The sequence below is a fragment of the Cannabis sativa genome, chromosome 9 (assembly GCF_029168945.1).
Source record: "Cannabis sativa cultivar Pink pepper isolate KNU-18-1 chromosome 9, ASM2916894v1, whole genome shotgun sequence".
Taxonomy (NCBI): Eukaryota; Viridiplantae; Streptophyta; class Magnoliopsida; order Rosales; family Cannabaceae; genus Cannabis; species Cannabis sativa.
In genome coordinates this window covers 57,177,326-57,200,801 of record NC_083609.1, presented here as the reverse complement: position 1 = coordinate 57,200,801, position 23,476 = coordinate 57,177,326, and the positions used below count along the sequence as shown (strand labels likewise).

General features: G+C 28.4%; 2 protein-coding genes and 2 long non-coding RNA genes across 4 annotated transcripts; all 4 read right to left on the bottom strand.

Moving 5' to 3' along the window:
- Positions 1–727: 727 nt before the first annotated feature.
- On the bottom strand, positions 728–4,231 carry LOC115723946 (brassinosteroid-related acyltransferase 1). Its single transcript, XM_061103705.1, has 3 exons — positions 3,693–4,231; positions 2,169–2,678; positions 728–1,497 (listed from the first exon to the last, which is right to left on the bottom strand). The coding sequence occupies exons 1-3, from the start codon at positions 4,140–4,142 to the stop codon at positions 973–975; spliced, it is 1,485 nt and encodes a 494-aa protein (XP_060959688.1). The 5' UTR covers positions 4,143–4,231; the 3' UTR covers positions 728–972.
- A 7,908-nt stretch (positions 4,232–12,139) lies between these two features.
- On the bottom strand, positions 12,140–13,126 carry LOC133030809 (uncharacterized). The gene is made up of 3 exons (XR_009684354.1): positions 12,935–13,126; positions 12,686–12,852; positions 12,140–12,602 (listed from the first exon to the last, which is right to left on the bottom strand). It is a non-coding gene; the product is annotated as an uncharacterized LOC133030809 (long non-coding RNA).
- A 43-nt stretch (positions 13,127–13,169) lies between these two features.
- LOC115695299 (replication protein A 70 kDa DNA-binding subunit B) lies at positions 13,170–13,809 on the bottom strand. Its single transcript, XM_061103703.1, has 4 exons — positions 13,756–13,809; positions 13,589–13,685; positions 13,340–13,470; positions 13,170–13,264 (listed from the first exon to the last, which is right to left on the bottom strand). Exons 2-4 carry the CDS (start codon positions 13,660–13,662, stop codon positions 13,182–13,184), a joined length of 288 nt encoding a protein of 95 aa, XP_060959686.1. The 5' UTR covers positions 13,663–13,685; positions 13,756–13,809; the 3' UTR covers positions 13,170–13,181.
- Positions 13,810–15,105: 1,296 nt separating this feature from the next.
- On the bottom strand, positions 15,106–17,517 carry LOC133031058 (uncharacterized). The gene is made up of 5 exons (XR_009684569.1): positions 17,364–17,517; positions 17,222–17,262; positions 16,856–16,942; positions 15,758–16,715; positions 15,106–15,571 (listed from the first exon to the last, which is right to left on the bottom strand). It is a non-coding gene; the product is annotated as an uncharacterized LOC133031058 (long non-coding RNA).
- Positions 17,518–23,476: the final 5,959 nt, after the last annotated feature.

Genomic DNA, 23,476 nt, shown 5'->3' with positions numbered 1-23,476 from the left:
TGTTTTCAATTATGTCTAAAACATGCAACTTGAAGATATACAGATGAAATTGGAGTTTAGATATGATGTATAAATCATGAATTCTCATATTCTAGTATTTCGCACTATTCTCAGACTTAGAGATTAATTATTTAAAAATATATTTTAAAATGGTGTAAATTTAATTTTATAAAATAATAGAGTTTTATTGTAAATATTATAATTAAATGGCTTAACGGTTAAAAAAATTATAATAAAAATTTAAATATAAAAAAAAAATTATTAAAATTAATTACTAAAAAGGGTCTTATATATTTAAATTAAAAATTAATATTATTTCAAGAAATAGTTAATGATAGTTAATTTAATTCTAAAAAAAAAAAATTTACATGTTAGTAACCTGCTATTACAGGTTAATAAAAATGTAATCATCATATTTACAATAAAAATATAATCATTGAGTAGTCACCCATTTTGTCTAATTTTTAGAAAATCTCACACTAATAATACATATATTATAAAAACTTAATAGCATAATAAGATGCATAAATTATTAATTTTGAAATAAAAATTTCATACATCTTCTTCTCATACACTTTCCCTTATCATTTTCTACATGATTAATCATGTAAACATTATCCTAGTAAAGAGTCACTTAATTATAGAATTAATTATCTACTCAACATATATACACACATTAATTATTTGTCAAAATACATGTATAAAAAATACACAACCCCAGCTAGATTATACTTTCATTATTTCATATATATATTTAAGCCAAACAATCACAAACAAAGTTTTGATCGAGTAATTCACACACTATATATATATTACATTCACACACACACACACATCACTCATCATATATAATAGATATATATAGTACATATATATAAGTACACACGTACAAATATATATATTAATATTATTAATTATTACACACGTACACAATATATCATCATAAAATCATGAGAAGTATATATATATATACTAATTGAAATAAGTTTTAAAGTTGGTGATAAAATCAGCAATAATGTTGTCCTCTCCATTAATCCCAATCCTAACCAAGAAATCACCAGGTCGATCTTGGTCAAGGTCAGGCATGAGAAAACAAGCTTCAGGAACAGGAGTCCCTACCAAGGCTGCACCACACAGGATCATCTCATTATTTCTCCAACCGAAATCCAAAGCCCCAAAAGGGAACTTGAGCCAATCACTGACTATGGTTAATTCTCTCATTGAAGGCAAGAACTTGTCTGATGAGTTTTCTAGGGCTTTCACGTACTCCTTAATGTAATCATTGTTCAGTACTTCTTTTGCACCTTGGATTTTCCCGATGGTTTCTTCCAATGGCTCTTCGGTCAGTTGTTTGGCGGTCGAGGAGACCGAGGCCAGGACGAAGGCGTTGCCTGTGAAATCGGAGCCTAGAGGCGGTTGGAGCCGGTTTCGGCAGTTTACTGGGAATTGTAGGCATATTTTTGTGTTTGGTTCTAGGGAAAGAGCCTTCACTCTAGCCTACATGCACCACCACTACATTAATAAGAGTATTGTTATCGGATACTAAACTGGTACTTAACACTTTCTAAAAGTTGTGCCCTAGCTACGATTGGTTAATAGTTAGCTAGCGGTATTCTTTTAAAAAAAATTGTTAATTTATATATGAGACTTAATACTTAATTACACTAATAACAGGGTAACAACGCAAAAGATGTGCATCACTAGTATTTTCTCTATTAACAATTAACGAAATTTTGTATTAGTTATATTAGATTTAAATATTTGTGATTTCATATACACTAATATAATTAACACAGTACGACACATTTTTGTTAATATTGGGAAAAAATTATAAAACTTGAGACTTCCTATTTTGTAAATTAAAAAAATATATAATACTATTATGTTATGTTTATGACCATAAATAATAATAGAGTTTTTGATACCACTTATGCCTATTGTAATTTGAGAGATCTCCAAATGGATTCAACAAAAAGGTGTTTAAGAAAATTTTCACCTATGGAGAAATTATGTAGTTGTAAAAATTATGTTACTTAATTTAGAAGTTTAATTAAGATAAGATATAATGTTTATCTAACATTATTTTATACTTTGTTAAAAAAACATTAATGTTAATTTACTTATAACCAAAGAAACAATATTATATGTATATATATATATATTCATACCTTCCAAACATGAGCACAAAGAAGATCAAAGGTAGAGCACTTAGAGAGTTTTCCACTTTGAACAATCACACCTTTCAACCTCTCAACAGCTTCTTTCTCTATGGACAGAGTAAGAAGCTGAATGCCTCGGCTTTCAGCTGATTGGCCGAGCTTGGCGAGCTCTGACTCCCAGCACGTGTCATTGGCCGCCATAGCTCGCATGGGGATTCCATACAGGTCTTGGATTGCCCCAATATGTTGTTGTTCATATATTGATGATGATGAAGAAGAAGATATAGTAAGATGATTATTATTATTATTAATATTATTTATGACATCAAAAAGCTTTTGTCTTGAATGGTTTGGAAGATTAATATTGTTATTGATTAGGTCATCATCATCATGATCATGATGTTTGGCTCTTGAAATTTGAGCCCATGAGGCTAAGAAATTGAAGGCTCCAAATCCATCAAACAAGGAGTGGCTTCCTCCAAAACCAATGCAAATTCCTCCACATGAGAACTTTGTTATCTGTAAATACATATGTATATATAAATATATATTAGGGTTTCTTCATGGAATTAAAGGAGAGAGCATAATAAATCACAAGTATATATAGATATATATATGCACTACAAATTATATGTTGTAGGATATATATGATATCAAGAAAGACACACACATATCTGTTATAATACAATCTTTATATAAAGTTATTATATATATTGTTACTCATGTATATATATATATGCTTTATTTTTGCACCTTTCGTAGTGGTGGCATATGGAGCAGAAATTAAGGCGTAGTGCCTTAATTTGATGGACTATATATGAATGAAATATATAATTAAACAGCTGAACAATATATAATTACTTTAATTGTACATATACATATTTGGATGAGTAATAATTTGATGTATATATATAAAGAAAATTAAAATTAATGATCGTGTCTGCTCATACCTATAGACATTTTATATATCTTTTGTTAATTCGTACGTTTTATATATATCTTTTGTACTATTAATAAATAAATTAATTAATAATCTTATTAAAATTAAGATTAGCAAAAGCTGTTTATTAATTAATGCAAAAGCCAAATTAAACACGTAAGAGAAGCAAACTCAAATAAAGATGTAAACCACAATTAATAAATATATATATGAAAAAAGAAATAGGACATTCTTGCTTTGTTCAAAGTTAATATAACACCCCAAAACAAATTGCTGAATATATATAATTTTAGCTAATTTATACTGCTATATATTATTATTGGTAGATCTAAGCCCTATCAACCATATATCAAAGTTTCTATTTAATTTTGATAAAAATAAATACACAAATAGTTTAGGGTTAGGGTTAGGGTTTCTTTTAGTTAACAAATAAGCAAACGTGCATATCATATATATAGATATGATCATCATAAGCTGTTACCCACACATGCATATATATATAATATATAACATAACAGAGAACTTATATATAATATCAATATATAAATGGCAATTAATCAAATTAAGAAAAGAAATTAAAGTATTATATAAACCTGCAAAGCAACGAGTGGATTTTGTGATATTTTTGGAGGGTTGTGAGGAAAGTGAGGAACAAGTTTCTCATAAGAAGGGTTGTATTGATGGAGTTGATGATCACCAAAATCTTGAAGCTTAGAAGAAGTGTGTGCAATTACCAAAAGAACCCCTTCATCATTACAATTGATCTCAAGCTTATTCCCTTTTTTCTCATTAATTCCAAGTCTCCCAGCTGCTGGAAACCAACTCACCAAAACCCTTTCAAGACCTCTTATAACTACTCTTTCAACATCATCATCATCATCATCTTTTTCTATTTTTGAATTATTTTTGTAAAAGAAGAGAGTGTTCAGAATGGCAGGGGAAATTCTGTCCAATCCAGACAATTCAATGGTTTGTGGTGATGATGATAATTTTGATGATGGTTTTACAAAACTTGTTTTCTTGATCAAAACCTCAAACTCCATTGATAAACTATAAAATGGGATTATGATGATGATGGTTTAGGAAAATTATGGGAAGCTGCCTTAGTACATGATCTTATTCAATATGTACGAAAACCCTAGGGTTTAAATAATAAACTTTCAGTTAATAAGCAATATAGCTTTGATGATGATGATGATGATGATGATATCAAATTAATTATTAAATATATTGTTTGGTATTTTCATTGGGCAAAGCCCTCATTGTAAATTAGGTCCACATTATAGGTGTGTAATTTAGTAGGATATATATTATAGGCTAATTAGTAATTTTTCCCCCCGAACTTTGACATGTACTAAATCGTGCCCCCTGAACTTTTTTGGCCGTTAAAAATTCCCCTCGAACTATTGAAATTGTTAAATTTAAGGACTTTTGTCTAATTTTAGTAAAAAAATTCTAACATGGATGAAAGTTCAAGGGGCATTATTTAGTACATATCAAAGTTTGAGGGGCATGATTTGGTAAATATCAAATTTTGGGGAGCATGATTTAGTACATAAACAATCATTGAAACAGTAAATTGAATGAAATTAGACAAAAGTCCTTAAATTTAGCAATCTCAATAGTTCGAGGGGAATTTTTAACGGCCAAAAAAGTTCAGGGAGCACAATTTAGTACATGTCAAAGTTCAAGGGGAAAAATTACTAATTAGCCTATATTATATTGTGGTGGAAAACAAAATAAATAAATAAATTCAACAAAGTTAAATATTTTGAATAAAGTGTATTGGCACCAATTTTGTTCCTATCCTAGGGTATTTTTTATTTTGTATATTTAGAATTTTTTTTTTAAATGATCACTACATTTTTTTTTTTTTAGTCACAATAAAACATGTGATTAAAATAAAGAAAATTGTAACTAATTACAAATTATTATTCCTATATATGACTAAAGATCCGTGGCTATAAAAGTACTATTAGTCACAAAAATCATAATTTGTTGTGACTAAATGTGTTTTTAGCACAATGCTACTTGTTATGACTAAAATTAAATTAGTGACAACTTTTATTTAAATATTATGTTTTAGTTACAAAACTTTTTATTGTAACCAAATGTCAGTCACGAAAAATTTATCATGTCTAAAAAATTGTCACAAAATGTCACATTTTTTTGTTGTGGACGTTGTATATTAATGTACTTAATTATGATACATCTCACTTATTTTCAAAAAATACAGTATAAAAATTAAAATTCAAAACAATTATAATAAAAGTGATGCTCGCCTAAAAAATTTCATATGTGTGTAGAATCTAGTACGTATACCAATATGCAAATTGTCGATCAAACTATATAGAAAGTACTAGTAGACATTAAATTATATTCTTGAACAAAAAAGTATATATTAGCTAGTGATAAGAAAGCTTTTTATGGTGAATGGGAAAGCTCAAATTAGGTATATATATATTTTTGGCCATGTATTTTGTTTGTTGTTTGCTACTATATGCTGATTATGTATTTAATTAATTCATATTTATTTATTAATTAATTTCTTTCTTTAACTTTTTAATTAATATAGTGGTTGTCGGTAATATGTTTTAGGGATTGGCCCTAGAGGAATGAAAGACAGATAACTGATGAAGCTTTAAAGAAAAAATCGAATTAATTAATTCGGTCTTTTTTTACTTCTTGTAAAATGTTACACTACAAAAAAATGTCATTTTTGCCAGCACATTTTTATGCTGGCAAAAGTTAGTATTGCGTTGGTAAAATAGAATATTTACTTGTGATGTGTTGGCAAAAAGGGGTTGGCAAATCAATGTTCGTATTAACTTTTACCAGCATAAAATGAAAAGCGCTGGCAAAAATGACTTTTCCTAGTGCGTAAATGTGCTGGTAAAAGTTAGATTTTAGCCACTGCAAATGTATGCTGGTAAAACTTTGACCACTTTGCCAGCGCAGATTGTGAAATGCGCTAGTAAAAGTAAGTAGCGAACTGTGCTGGTAAAAGTGACATTTCTTGTAGTGTTAGAACAAAAATACAGTTTAAAAGTTAGGTTTAATTTGCTAGTGTGTACATATATTTTAAATTTTTTGAAGAAATATAAATATGTTATATTTGTTTTCAAAGTTAGTACAATGTATCCATTTCAAAAAAAAAAAAAAGTTAGTACAATGTATTATAGGCAAATCCACATAGAAGTGAAGTGTATTATAGGCAAATCCACATAGAAGTGAAGTGGGACAGTCGCCCCTGAAACAAAAAATTAGAAAAAAATTGTATATGTATTTTAATTAGTTACGACATATATTAGTAATAAAAGATGATATTTATAAGCATATAATATTAACTTTGATGTAATGGTTAAGCTAGATATTAGGATATAGGTTAAGGTTCAAAACCCACTTAGAACATTTTTTTTCTTTTTAAGTTTACTTTTGCCCTCCTTGCCTATTAAAAAAAAAAATTACGCCCCTCTCACTTTAAATATTGAATCCGCCATTGCAATGTATGTTTTTTAAACGAAATTCATTAATAAAAGATTACAAAGGAAATGGCTCCTCCAAGCGAATAGTTTGACGAGCACAAGGGGGTATTACTCCAATCTATATAGAACTAGCTTTATAAGATAAAGCATAATTGGCTAAAGTGTGAGCTGCAATATTGGCCTCACAATATACAAAATTCAACCCACCCACTCTATTATTACCCATAAGGCTTCGATGTACTCTTATGATGTTCATGGATGTGTTCAATTAGGCACTGTGCTCTGATTTGTTAGAGTTGGCCTAGTGATTAGCGAGAAATTCTCAAGGTAGTGGTGGAGCTCCATGTAAGGCATGCGCTGATCCAACGCATTGGAGGAAAGTACACTAGTTGGTAGAGAGTGAAAAGATTAGAGATCTTATCTGGTGCCTTGTGTCGAAAGTCTTCCTGACAATGAAGGTTAGATAGTGTGTTCCGTTTGGTAATAGCGGCGGTACAAGATGGAAGATCGTTTGAGGGAAGACTATGTAGTCCTGTGTTTGAAGGGAGGATTGTTAGGAATACAAACAAAGTCTCACATTGGCTAGAAATGGGAATGATCATGAGTATATAAGGATAGACATATCTCCATTAATATGAGACCTTTTGGGAAGGTACCCAAGAACAAAACCATGAAGGTTTAGGCCCAAAACGGACAACATCATACATAGAGTGTAGATGAACGGTGTCCGATGATCCTTGACATCCCTAATGAAGGCCATTCTTCTAGAATGAAGATTACCCCATTAAATAGCTATGGTTGCTTTCACTGAGCAAAAGAGACTTTCTTACTGTCAAAATTAATCTTAATAAAAGTATAGTCACTATTCTTTTGGTATTATACCAGGTAATAAATCAAGTTCAGAGGAATGACTAACTCCACCCAATTTTTTTTTTTTTTTTCATTTAGGGTGCGTTTGGAAGTAATTATCACTGTAATGTATGTTGAATATAGTTTTTATATATATTCACTACCAAAAATCTTACTTTTAGTCACAACAAACTTGTGACTAAAAGTGAAAAAGTTATGACTAATTATAAATTATTATTCCTATGTTGTGACTAAAAGGTCCGTGGCAAAAAGTATTAGTCACAAAATTTACAATTTGTTATGACTAAATGTATTTTTAGTCACAATACTTGTTATAACTAAAACTAAATTAGTGACAACTTGTATCTAAAAACTATATTTTAGTCACAAATAATATTTTGTTGTGACTAAAAATCATATTTAGTCATAAAAAAAATTATGTTGTCACTAAAAGTAGCAGTTTTTTAGTGATTATTTATAGGGGTGTTCATTGGATCACATTCAATATTTTTAGGCTTATCCAGATCCGATCCAATTATATATTAGATGTTAGATTTTACCACCCGATCCGATCCAATTAATTTCAGCTATCCAATCGATCCAACATCCATTAAATATTGGACTGGATCGGTTCTATCCATTGAACGTATTTCGTATATATTTATTAGTTTAATTAAGGCTTACCCAATATATTAAATTTTGTATTTTTTAGATTGGATCAGATCCATCTAATATTTTAGGTTCAGTATGTATTGGATTGGACTGGATCCATCAAATCCAAGAAAAAAAGAGTAAAATTTTAATGTTAATTTTTAAATATACATATACTATAACAATACAATATATAATTACTCATCCAAACTAAATGAAAATACTAATTAGTTTGATTGGATGTTAGATGTATTAGATTTTTAAACACCCCCATACAATATTCGATCCGATCCAATTGGATATTTGAAAATAACATCCAATTCGATCCGATCATAATTAGATATCTAATATTTGGCGGTCGATCGGTTGTTATTGGATCAGTCGATTCTCATTAGATTTGATCGATTCATGCATACCCACAATTTATTTGGATAGAAGTAATTTAATTAATATATCTACTTATTGAAAAGCTAAGAATTGTATTGTTTTATTATTGGGAAAAAAACAAAAAAATACAAAAAAGGAAAAAAAATTACAAAAATACTTTGGGCCGGCCCATTAAACATTTATACAGTCCACATACAAATATTTACAAAAATACCACATGCACTAAGCCTTGAGTTGTACAGAGCGAACCATGAAGATGAAAATACGCGCTCATTTCAAAACCGCAAAACAACCAAAATGAAACCAAAACGAGAAAAATACAACTATTAATTCTGGCAAAATCAACTGGAAAAGAATACCTGCAATGATCTAAACTGAAAATGACGAAAAAAAATCGAAAACTGTGAAGAAACTGAAATTACACATTTGTTTTCTGTTTTATTCGATCAAAACAACTCCCCCTAATATCGAAATCCAGATTCATGAAATGTAGATCTGTAACAAACAGATTTGGACCTCCCACCAAATTCAAAACAATGTATGATGTGAAAATTTTTAAAAAAACCTCATGAATAATACATCTACGTTATATACAGTTACATTTTGATTTATTTTTTGTTTTGGTTGCCTTATAGTTGCATTATCGTTTTATGATAGTTTATATATTATGCAAGAATTTAATTTGACGGGGACTAAGAAATAGTAGTTATACATAGTAAGTTTTGTGCAAATAGTTTGCATATTAATTTTATAGTGAAATAACATATGCAAGTAGCAAAACTATAACAAAACTACAAAACAACTGTATGCAAGTGCAAATAGTTGCCTTATATAGTTGCATTATCGTTTTATGATAGTTTATATATTATGCAAGAATTTAATTTGATGGGGACTAAGAAATAGTAGTTATACATAGTAAGTTTTGTGCAAATAGCTGCATATTAATTTTATAGTGAAATAACATATGCAAGTAGCAAAACTATAATAAAACTACAAAACAACTGTATACAAACTAAAATACAAGAAAAACTCTTTGAACATCAACATCCATGATAAATCTCATTGTTACCCATTGATGATATAAAAATGGACAGGAAACAACTAGATAAAAAACATATTAAAAAAATACATACAGAAGGTGTAAAATTTCAAATATGGGAGAAAACCAAAAAAAAACCTAAAACAAACCTCGGTTCGAACATCAGCACCAACATTAGCTTTTTTCCCAGAAACGTTGACAATGAAATCTCTGCATTATTTGTTGAGCAAACATACATAAGAAGCACAATGATTTCCTAAGATTGTGCCTAAAACCAGTGAAAATATTTTTCATTTCTCAGAACACTTTCCTTGACTTCGACTATTCTTTATTATTTGATTTTGTCTTCGTGTATTAGCTTTTGTTGTCTATACTCTTTTCCGGCTTTATTCTCTACACAAATTCCTCCATATGTTATCAAGGTCCGTTTCTTCGTAAGAATATATAAGAAACTAGCTTTACAATTAAAAATTAAAAATAAAAAGAAAAGAAGAATTGTTATGTAAAAAAATTAAAAATTAAAAACTCGAAATAAAATTAAAAATTAAAAATTAAAAACTGAAATAAAATTAAAAATAAAAAGAAAAGAAGAAAAAAAGAGAGTGAAATGATGGATTGATTGATAGAAGTCAATCCTAGACCTAGGCAACAATATATAAGAAACTAGCTTTACAATTAAAAATTAAAAATAAAAACAAAAGAATAATTGTTATGGAAAAAAAATTAAAAATTAAAAACTGAAAATAAAATTAAAAATTAAAAAATTAAAAAACTGAAATAAAATTAAAAATAAAAAATTAAAAACTGAAATATAATTAAAAATAAAAAGAAAAGAAGAAAAAAAGAGAGTGAAATGATGGATTGATTGATAGAAAATGAAAAAAGAGAGGGAAGAGAGTAGGATTTGATTGATGATGGATGGAATGATGACTAAGTGGTATTTGTGTAATAAAACAAACTTTGTAAGTAAAAAAGTAGATATAGGCGTGTAGGAGTATTTAGGTAATAAATTGTGCAAAAGTGATTTTTCATGTAAAAATTTCTTTATTATTTGCCCGTTATTATTTCTGAAACAATATTAATTAAATTCAAATTTAGAAACTAAATATATGGATCGATCTTAATATTTTATGTAATACAAAATATTTGAATGTATTACTAGGTGCATTAATTAGTTATATTTCATACTATGTAAGTATTTAACAAATATAATAAAGAGAGTAGAAGTGCTACTTATAACCTTTTATTATAATTTCTTAATCAATTTTTACATTCAAAATAATATGTTAAAATATATTTTTTTTTATTGCAGTATTCGTTATAGTTATAATATTATTTCTATAAATTTTAAATTTTTTTGAATAGTATATAATACCAAAAACAGATATTAGGGTCGACCCTGAGTTAATTTGGATCCTAAAAAATATTTTTTTGGGGGGCTATTTTTATAAGATAAATAGTATTTTTAAAAATTATTAAAAAATATGTATATTTATTAAATAAATTCATTTAGGCCCCTGATAGGGGTGGGTTCTAAGCGCGGGCCTAGCCCACCTTAGCCTAGCCAGCCTTGCTTGATATTTCAGTTTACCACGTGTATTCAAAAATATTTTCAAACTTATATATTTTTAGCACTGTAAATTATTCAAAAAATTTCAAAAATTTATAGAGAATGATATTGAAATTATAACGAATACCACCATGCAAAAAAATGTATTTTAATTAACTAAAAAATTATCGGTTTTATTTCTCAGAGTTGAGATGGGGAAGGATGTATTAAAATTTTTACTTCTATGGCTCATTTGGAACGTCGTATTAGGTCGTAATATTGCATTGTATTGTATTATATTTAATTGGATTATATATCATATTTTTATATAATACTATGTTAAACTTTAATTTATACTAAAATATTATATATTTAGGTGTTCATAAAAGTTAATACCACATATAATTTTACATAAAATATAATTTTATATAATACAATACAATACAATACAATCTAATACGGCATTCTAAACGAAACCTTATAGAATTATATATGTGGTGGTGGTGTGGTGTGTGATGTTTTGTGATAAGTACGTAGGTTCCTTATTATTGGGTGGCTGACAATCTTTGCTGAAAACATGCAATATTGTCTCTTTCTTTCCCTTATATCTTGTCTTTAACACAATCCAAACACACTTATTATTATTACTAAATAACCTTTTTCCTTAATTAAAATATAAATATAGTACTGCTTTTACTTATTTTAGTGGTGGCCGGTGGTTCATTAATTATATAATTAATCACACATATATTATGTACTAGCAAAAAGCAACGTGCGAGGCACGTATAGTAAATTTTATGCTAGTTTTTTTATGTTATTTGAAAGTGATACGATTAAAAATTAAAGAAAAAATATTATTAGTTATTAGGTGAGATTATTATTATGTGTATCTAAATATTATAGTTTATAATGTTGTCAATTAAAAGTGAATATCGAATTCATTATATTAGTATTTAAGAAGGCTTAATGATTTAAATATGTTCTTAAGTTAATCCAAAAATAAACTAAAAATTGATGTTCCAATAATTAAAGAAATATTACGTAAATGGGGGTAAGATAAAAAGAAAATTAAAAAATCAATCTCTAAATTGTTGATAATTGAAGATAGCATTAGTCTTAAAATTGTAGATAAGAAAACTAATGATAGTCATTGGTGGATTTCAATCTTCATTTTCTTTGATAGAGACAATAGTGTAATTTTTGTATTTTGCACTTTTCATTCTAGTCGGGTCCGCATATATCTGGATTATCTATTTTTTCTTTGATAAATTGATTATGGTAGTGTCGACAAAGCGGCGGTGTTCCTGCAAACAGTGATGTATTTTCATTTAAGATGATTAGTCATGATGTGCATAATTTATTTAATTAAAAAATCAACTTATGAAAGGCATGTAAAACTATTTAATTTTTTAAAAACTACACCTCTGCAGTATAGTTCATTAGTTGGGCAGCATTACACGAGAATATTTTTTCGACAATATCTGCGAACATGATAGCAGATAGGCTCTTTGTATTGTCATCAAGTTCAACATATGCTATAGCACTGTAAAATGCATTATAAGATTGTTAGTATATTTTTTTATTTTAACTTAATTTCAATAACATCATATGTTTTTTGTAATATACCGTGGTGTAGGAAATCCTTCTTGGCCGCATGTTGGCTTGTCACATATGATTTTTTCATCGCGATTGTATAAATCTATTTTTTTATGACATGCGTCACATGACATGTAATAAAAATTCTGGAGAGTGTCAGTTATTTTTATTGCCGCCTCAATCCAAAAATATTTTTTCTACATTCAAATCAAATGGTGTCAATAATAGTAAGATATTGAAACAAAAGTTTCATAAAGTAAATATTATAGTAGTTTTTACCTCATTCAGTTGCAGATTTTTCGTCAACTCTGAAATTTGGATGTTAGTCACTATTTCGTGTAATCCAACAAAAGATTTTGGAGAAGATTCGTATGTCAAGCAGTTTGCTATTGCGTTTTTAATTTCTGTTTCGTTGCTCTCCGCCCTTAAAATAGAGTAAGTATTATTATAAATATAGTATACAAAAATTTAAATTTTTTTGTAAAACGTGTAGCTATAATAGTATGTGTATTTGATTTTATGAGTATTACCATTCCTTTAGTGCTTCTGCTTCGGGGAGTTGAGGATTGATTTTGAAGGTACTCGTGTCGCGTGACGATAGAGACAGCCCTAAACCAAAATGTATGTGTTAATTGAATTTTTGAATTTTCGCTTTTAAATATCAGTAGTTTAATTAATGCAAACCTCTCTTGGTTTGAACAATTAGTTTTGATCCCAATATTATGGGTCTTTCTTCGATTACTTCTGCTATTTGTAAGCATTCATCGTGAACTTTATGCCCCCACATCGTCAAACATACTGGTTTGAAGCTACAACTTTGTAAAGAAATAAAAAAATGGATTAGCAAAAATTTTGTTAAATAGTAATTAATATATCACAATAAAAATGAACACAAGGGTGTATTTATAGCGGTAGATTAAATGTATAGTTTACCTTTCATCAATTAAATATATCTCTTGAATTGTATGTAGTCCATAGGGAGTGTTGACTTCTTTTGGTGGGTTCATTTTGAGAGCAATAGCCAAAATATCTAATAAATTGAAATATTAAATAGTTAGTCAATGAGGAATACATATATATAAAAATCAAATTGTAAATACCTATTGGTTTGCTGAATTCTTTAGGTGTATGCAGGTCGCTAAACGGAATGAAATCATAGTTTGGTCCTGATATCTGGTTGTCTTCTGTTTGGATTTCTTCGATTTCTGTTCTTGAGTTCAATGTCCAAGAATATTTGTAGTCTCGCTTTTTATCGAAAGGTGGGGCTGTTTTTTTTACATAAGCGTTGCTGATGTAGTAACTGTGGAACACTTCCAAAGTGTTTTCTCTAGCATCAATTTCAGTGCCAAATATTACTGCTTCAACATCATTACCCTAACACATTTTAAGGAAAAAAATATATTTATGAAATAATAATCTGTTGGAGCGTGTTTATAGTCAGAATTCGGTAAATATAGCATTTATTAGTAGAGTATTTACAATTTTAACGGTAAATAAACTAATTGTATACCTTTTTATCTGCTAACATAAGCTTTTGATATTTGAGTGGTGAACTCTTGCTTGTCCGCTTTCCAGATTTTTCTAACACTCTCATTTCAATCTTCCAACTTTCTGTAGTTGGGGTGATATCCTTAATTGTTGTATATATTGTAGCCATTTATTCAACTGTTTTCAAATAAATCTGTAGATACACAAAATAAAAAATATAGTAATGACTACGTAATCAATAAAAAGAGACATAAAATATAATTAATATCTTGTTAATTATAATATTATTGAAGAGTAGTGCATGAGATTGAAGATGATAGCCACAAAGCATGGATTTATTTTCTCCTTGGAACCCTCAAACCCATAGAATTGCCACGTAGAAAATTCACTAATCACTTGTTATATAAAAATGACATAAAATATAATTCCTTTACTTTATTCTTCCACCTATGTTTTTTTTTCTTTCAATATTGGAAAGTTTTTATTATAGAAAGTTTCTTTACAAATAACTTTAATATGGCAAACTAAATAATAAATAAAAAAAAGATAAAAAATAAAACAAAAGCTAAATAACAAAAAAAAATAATAAATAAAAAAATTACTTGGGAGAATAAGCAGAGAGAAAATCTGGAGAAGAAAAGAAGCGGTATAACGGCCAACAAAAAAAATTAGAGGGTATATGATTCTGTTATATATATTGGAATGAAAAAAGACAGAAAAGAGATGAAATATAAATAAGTTTTGGGTTGATGACATATAGTCTCGTCCTAGTTTCATTTGGAATAGAATTTATTTAATTTAGTTTTAATTACTTAATTATCTTTTTATTTTTGGAGACTGGATTTTTAATTATCAGTATTTATATTTAAATTTAAGAAAATCAAAATTATACGCGATACAAATTGATAGTATAATTTAGATATATATATATAAAAATAAAAAAATAATAATAAAAAAAAACGGAAAGAAAGGTTTCCTTTTAAGGTGAGTTTGACTTTTATTGATAGTATAATTTAGATATTATAATTTCAAATTTTACATAGTTAGTGGGGTAATTCCCAAACCGTAAATTTGGTTAAATTAGAGCACATAACATAATTTTGTTCTTAAAGAAGAAGCCGGTCCACCAGTGTTCTCCAATAGTGGTGCCCCTTGTGTCTCCTCTTGATATGAAGCGTTCCGCCCCCAAACTCGGACCCATATTCTCATATATACATTACACGAGAAACATTTTTATTTAGCAATACATTAATATACAATCTGCATAAAAGTTAAACTTTGTAAAAAATTAAAAAATATACATAAAAAATTATATATTATTTCCAAAAAAAAAAACTATATATTATATTTATTTTCACATATGGGGTTCCCAGATTGCAGATCTTCTCACAATGGGAAGATTTTGAGGACTTCCTTGTACATTGCTAACTGTCAATGAAAAATGATAATGAAAAGAAAACAATACCATGTTAGAAGAATTTCAAATGGAACTATTCAAGTTCAAATCTGAGATATTCATTGATGTAAATTAGTGATCAAAATCAAAAGCATAGTGTGTAAAAATAAGTCTCAAGATTTATCTTTTACGGTATGTTAAAATAAATTCAGATATACCTGAAAAGAGGCCACACTACCGGTGTTCTCGAAAACTGGTGCTCCTTGAGGCTCCGCTAACCTGCCTGAATTGTCAAGTTCTTCTATATGGTTCGATTTGGCAATATCATTGTCAGGAGACTGGTGTTGCATATTCAAATCAATTTGATCCCCCTCATTAATTCAAAAGAGAAAAAAAACTATGATAAGCAACACTAAAATAAATGTCAACATATTTGTGATAAGCTAGAACCACTGATGAAAAGGTTACTAATTAGTTAGTGTTCTTTGAAGTTCTTTTGATTTTTCTTTTCTATATTTGTGACTTTCTTTTTTCTACAGGGGAATGAAGTTGTTCACTTTCGACCAGCTCAAGAGTTTCTTCCAAAGATTGAAGAGGTAGCTAGATACTGACTTCACTTCCTGCACTTATAGCTTTAACTTGAGATTTTTTTTTAAATATTTGTAATGTGTTTTTGTTTAGATACTAAAGGCTCTGAAAGACAAGACAAAAGGCATAAAAGGAGCCATTGTTGAAGACAACAAGTTCTGCATCTCTGTTCACTTTCGACAAGTAATAAATGATGAGGTTAGATATGTTATAACATAAATTAAATTTAATACAATAAAAACATTATGTGCATAAATTGTTAATTGTCTAATTATAATGTAGGATGTTCGTATACTTAAAAAGAGAGTGGAAAAGTTGATAGAAGGTTACCCCAAGTTCAGAATTTCTTCAGGGAAAAAGGTATGTTAATAGCTTACATAAAACTTTGTGTCCTTATACTAAAATAATGTATTAGTCGCCGGTGTTCTCAAAGACTGGTGTTTTGAGATTGGTGCTTCTTGAGGCTGGTGATGCATCTTGAGGCTCCACTAACCTACCCCAATTGTCAATTTCTTCTATTAGGTTTGACTTAGCAATATCATTGTCAGGAGACAGGCGCTTCATATTCACATCATTTTGATCCCCCTCCTTAATTCAAAGGAAGAAAATTATAATAAGCAACACTTAAATCTAAGAGAAATATTGATGCACAAAATAAGAAAATAATAGCATAAAATTAAGTCTCAAGATTTATCTTTTTAGGTATATCGAAATAGCTTTAGTTATACCTTTAAAGAAGAAGCCGGTCCACCAGTGTTCTCCAATAGTGGTGCCCCTTGTGTCTCCTCTTGATATGAAGCGTTCCGCCCCCAAATCTTTGAAAGAAAGAAAATTAAAAACCATAACAAAATTAGGTTAGTCCAACCACTAATAAGTGCAGAATACTCAACCTTCACACTTCCTCAATCACTCATTCGATGATTTTAAGCAGTAAATCTCCCTCTTAAATAAACTAACTTTGGATACATTCTTAAGTTTATATATGCCGAAATAAACTATGATCGATAGGTAAATAAAACATAAATAAACAAACTCCAATAAACAAATATATACCAATAAGAAAAGAAAGGTTTATTTTTCTTTCTACAATGTACCTTAGAAAAACCTTTGGTTGCTTAAGAAAAGCCTTCTCGGTCTGCAACGAAATGGAGTGTTAAAATACTGAAATTATAGAGTTTAAGAAGCAGAACTGACAAAAAAAACGGAGTTGAGAGGTGGGATAGATCTGGAACGAACCTGCTCTGCCATGGCTGCGGAGTGTGGAGAGGTAGGAGACGAGGATACCAAGTGAGAAAACCCTAAACTTAAGCTATACTGATATTACTAAGAAAATGACCTTATATACATGTGGGCTTCACATATGGGCTCGGCTAATTCTTTAAAACAAAAAAATAAGTGAAATTCTTTTTGAAACTCTACCCAAGCGCTATTCTCGTAAAATAAGGATTCAAATATTTAATTTAGGATATTTATTATTATTTTATTATAGATAAATAATATTTTATTATTTTATTAAATAAAAATTAAAAGTCACCCACAAAATTCTCAAAAACCAAGAATTTCAGTTATATAGGTATACTTTATATAGAATAGATATTAACAGGTATATAATCACCCCTCTCCATTCATCACTTTAATTAATGATGAAGTTAGCTCAAATATTTAAACAAAAAAAATAAATATTTATTTTTTGTTATTTGCGTTTTTGGATAAATGACAATGTATACTTTCGAAGTTTCCCAATATTGCCACACACAAACCAAGTAATGGATCGGTCTACCCGAAGCCAGACTAAGGCTTCAGGTTCAATTGTAACTTTGCCTTTATAAAGTTGGATCTTTTTGGTCCCAAAATGACAACTCTCGTATCCAGAGAAGTGAAGACTTAAAGAAATACAACCGGACACTTTCAAGGATAATCTCAAAGGATTAGTCGATGGGGTGTCCGAGACCAATCCGACGTGGCATCCATGTGAGTACATCAGATCCCACAAAATCAAGGGTTTGTCTTCTATGTCAGACATTAGAAAGGCGCACACAAAAAGCAAACAACTTTTTTCAACGTCCACTACCTTGACATTTACTATACATGCAATCGGCGACACATGGGCACTTATCAACAACAGGTTGTACGACCCCGTAAGAGCAACTGAAAAAACCCTCCAATTTGAGTTTCACTATGATAGATTTTTCAACACGTAAGTATCGTTTACAAGTAAGACTCACAAGAGCGAGGTCGATCCCACTAGTTAATTACCAAACAATTAGATTTCTAATTCTATTTGGTGACAATAAAAATAAGAAAAGATGTAAAAATAAAGAAAACAAATAATTAAATTAAAATTAACAATGATTCAATTTTAGGGTGATTAATTTCGATTGCATCTATTTATATGGTTTAATATAACTTAATTCTCAAATTCTAATTTTCATGTGATAGCGAATTTACTAAAGAAACTTATATTTGGGCTAGGACATTTAAATTTTAACCTATATGAAAATTTTCTACTCTCGTGATAAATTTAAATACACATAAGACATTAAGCATAAAAATCCTAAATGTTATACAAATCATATAGGTACTCTCGTCCTATTCAAAATTTTTGTTTATTTCATTATAGCATAATCAACACTCACTTCTCAAATTTTATAATGAAATCATAAAATATTTAATTGGTGATCAAGCAATTAAAAGAAATTAAATTTGAATAAAATAGATACACATAGAAAATTGGGGGAGAACTACATCACATTAAAATCAAAATAAAGTGTCAAACAATCTCCATTAATACCCTAATACGAAGTCTAGCTACTCATATTCATTAAAAATAAATAACTGAAAACAATTAATTAAGAACATGAAAAATAAAGTAGAAGAAAGAACTCGTTGAAAAAATAATATTGAATATCTCCAAAGCTGTCTTTTGTCTCTTATTTTTGTCCTCCCAAAGTCGTCTTCTGAAAAGTTTTGAAAAATAGCCTTTATATAACTAAAAAAGATTTTTAAAAAAACCTATTTTTTTTGTAGTTTAGATTAGGCGGGTCGCGACACAAGGTAGTGCCGCGATGCTTAAAGCACGATTTTTGGCAGCGAGCTTCCTACTGGGTTGAATGATATAATATTTTGGCCATAACTCTTTCATTATCACTCAGAATTAGACGATTCAAGATGTTTTGGAAAGATAAAAGAAATATCTAAAACTTTTATTCACAATATTTTTTCTCGAAGGAAACGCATCATAGTCATAAATTGATTTGAAGCTTCAGACTTGATTTTCGATCATAAACAGACGTGTTGAGCTTCCAAAACTTAGAATTTTTCACCAATTATATCCTAGAACTCCAAATTCTATGATAATCCATCAAATTCATCTCATTTAACATATTTTTTTTTCATTTTCAATTCACATTATAAATTTTACCATTTAAACCTAAAACAAATAGAAAACAAGTGTAATTCTACACAAAATGAATATAATCAATTGAAATACACTTCTAAAATATTTTATAAAATGTACCAAAAACTAGCCTATCACTCACCTACTAGGCCTAATATCAATATTTTAATGTATTTTACCTTATCAATGGGCTTATTTCACATGCAAACCCTAGCGAGTCGGGGTTTACCTGAAAATTGGACTCTAGTAGCCTATAAATAGGGCTTTAACCCTTCATGCAAGGGATTATAAATTGATTAGAATTTTGATAAGAATACTTGTGTAAAATACTCTATAGCAAAATAGTTTAATATAATATTGAATTGTGGACTAAATCTCATTAACGTCTCAACTATGTAAAAATATTTATCTTCTTTACTTCTAGATCATCTTTCTTTAAGCTCAATTTATTTCTTAATTAGTTTCTAAAATTCCCGGTTATGTGTTGTTTCATTTACATTTGAGTTGCTTGATTTTCTTATCTCCTGATTGTTTAGTGTGATCTTAAGTAGTTTAAATTTTCATCAGAAGTAATAATATTTTTTTTTTCTTTGGATTCCATTTTTTTTCCAATTAAGAAGCTACTCACACGTAACTTGTGACATATATATATATATAAATATATATATATATATTTAGTAAACATATCATGTTTGTTTGTGTGCTTAGGTTTTTTATGTAATCAATAATTAATTAATTAATGGAGTTGTATCAGTGTTGTCTTAATAATTGTACCATGTAATATAAACATGTCTATATTTACATTCTCAAGATATTATACGGTATCCAAAGAGTAGTACTCTATACATTTGCAAAAAACAGTTTCAATGAAGGGCCAACTTGACATTATTTGGGAACAAATAAAAAAAAAATAAGTAATTTGCGGCAAAACCCCCTCAACTATTAATTTACTTGCAAAAAACCATCCAACCTTATATTTTGGTGGGAAAACCCTCCAAAGTACAGTTTCGTTTACATTTTTAAGGTGTCGTCTGTCCAGTCTCGTTAAGTCCTAATTTTGCCCACGTGGCAATGACAGGTCACTAAAAAATTATCCTATGTGGCCATATTTTACAAAATAAAAAGTAAAAACTTTAAGAGTAATTTGCGGCAAAACCCCCCAACTATCAATTTACTTGCAAAAAACCATCTAAAAAACTTTAAGGTTTGATGGTTTTTTGCAAGTAAATTGATAATTGGGGGAGTTTTGTCGCAAATTACTCCTAAATTTTTTATTTTTATTTTGTAAAATATGGTCACGTAGGATAATTTTTTAATGAACTGTCATTGCCACGTGGGCGAAATTAGAATTTAACGAGGCTGAACAGACGACACCTTAAAAATGTAAACGAAACAGTACTTTAGAGGGTTTTCCACCAAAATATGAGGATGGATGGTTTTTTGCAAGTAAATTGATAGTTGAAGGAGTTTTGCCGCAAATTACTCAAAAAAAAAAAAATTGAACCCATATTTAAAGAACATATGGTAGTTTAAGAAAAAAACCAAAATAAGATGTATAATTTTGAAAATAAAAACAATTTTTTCAGTAGTTTGAGTAGGTGGACTCTAGGTAGAGGCTTGGTCTGTCTTAATATAGGACCGATAATATATGCAAATTGGGTGATTTGGTTTTTCATTGGGGTTTTTAGATTGTAATTTTTTTATCAATTTATTCGGTTTGGTTTAAGCTTAGACGGTTTGTAATCTCAACATATATTGAGTGGGGTAAAAATATTTCAACTCATCCCATACAACTTGAATAAACCGATTAACAATTCTTTTTTAAAAAAAAGTTATATAATCAAATAAATAAATTATTTCATATTTGTCATAGTGGAGAGTAACTCGAAAACTACTATTCAAACCCTTAAGGGTCAAATTTCTGGATGAGAAATTAATAATTATTGTACTCATTGTAAAAGGCTTTCTCATAAGTTTTTGGATTATAGTTTTTCTCAAATTAGTATAACTTGTAATTTTGTTGTCCAGTAAAGTGGACTTATGCTCATAACTTAATGATGTGTTGACTTTGTTTAGCAATTTCGAAAAAATATTATCTATAATGACTGCGAGGTTTAATTTTCTTTTGAATCTATGCACGCATTTTGTTTGTGTTCTGTAATCACCTTAGATGGTCCTTCTAAATCAAATTTAATAATTTAATTGAATATGTCCTTAAAAAAATCTAATTTAATTGAAGAAAAAAAATCTGTATATTTTATAGGCTTTAATATTTTCATTTTTTTTTTTTTTTGAGGTTTTTACATCACATATTAAAATTTTTAATTTTTTTACCTTTTTACTGTGAGGCAGAATTTTTTTCAAAAATACTGTGTAAGTTTTATACTGTGTAGTATGTTAAGTTTTTACTGTTATGCCACGGTTGTTTTTTAGTAGTTCCACTGTTGTTTTAATTGTTTTGTTTTGCTGTTTTACAATTGTTTTATAAAAAGACAGTATTTTTGTAAAAATTCCGTATAATAATAAAATTGTAAACTTTTGTCCAAAGTAGTATTTTTTTAAAAAGAACACAATAAATGTGTAGATTCTAACTTTGGGCTGAGTCTGAGGTGATCCATTTGATCAACTTTCAGTGAATGGAAGTACAGTTTTCCACTGGAGCACTTGATCACTAAACACTTAGTTGACACTACAACATAAATGGCCCATAATGATGTTTTTCATGAACACTATAATTACATTAATCATTATTTTTTATATTTTTAAGTTCTTTTAAAAGCATACAAATAATAAAAAAAATAGCATAAAAAATAATATATAAATAATAAAAAATCAACAACAAATTTATAAGAGTATAATATAAAAATATACTTAAAAAATAATATTTTCTATAAATAAAATCATAAAAATCGTAAAAATTTTATTATTAAAGATATGTCATAATAGGAATAATATTCAAGAGACAACTTTTGACTTTAGCAAGGTATGCCAAAGTAAGTAAAGAACAAGAATTTATCCTTTTCTGAACGAAAAGAAAGTAAGTTTTATATAAAATTTTGTATAACCGTATTTTTATAATTTTTTTTATTATTATTTTTATGTATTTGTAAAATAATCCCATAAACATGCATTTACAAAATTAAGATCAAACCTTTATCACAAGTATTATATCTTCAATCAATTCTCAAGAATAAAAAGTCTATTTTAGATTTTAGAATTAAATTTCTTTCTTAAATTTGTTTGGATAAAAAATAAAAAAAAATCATTTTTTTTTAAGTCAAGTGTATTTTTTTTTTTTTTGGAGTCCTAATTTTTATAAAGCTACTTTCAAATTATAATATGTATAATTTTTTTCTCAATGAGATTCAAATATTTTTAAATACTTTTCATTCAAAAAAATTAAATAACAAAAATAAACCAGGAACTTAGCCAAATGGGAGAATTTGAGTTTCTAACATAACAATATACCAAATTAAAAGATGAATCTAAAGAGAAAATAATGTTTTGAAAAGTTTAAGAAGTTCAATACCAATATCCAATATAGCTACAAGTACAAGATTCACACATAAGTTGTTGCTTAACAAACTCAACAACATAAGAGTAATGAATCAAAGCTCCATTAAGAACCTCTTTCTCTACTTCGAGCTTGAGCTTGATCCTTCCCGAATGTGGCTCGGTCCAGATGAACTCGCCGCTAAGCAATTTGACTCTGTCATGATCTAAGTTGTCCAACCTATTAACACAAAAGGTGAAGAGCTCATTGGATTGAGGTTGGGCTTGAATCCATGTCGTTTGTTGGTGGCTGCAAATAGGTATCACACTCAGGACAATGTATTAATATTGTAACATGTCTTTGCAAATAAATAAATAGATAAATAAATAAATAAATAAAATTGAGAAAATTTAGTTTGGAGACTCAGTATATTTCACATTTTTTTTGATGGTTGATAGT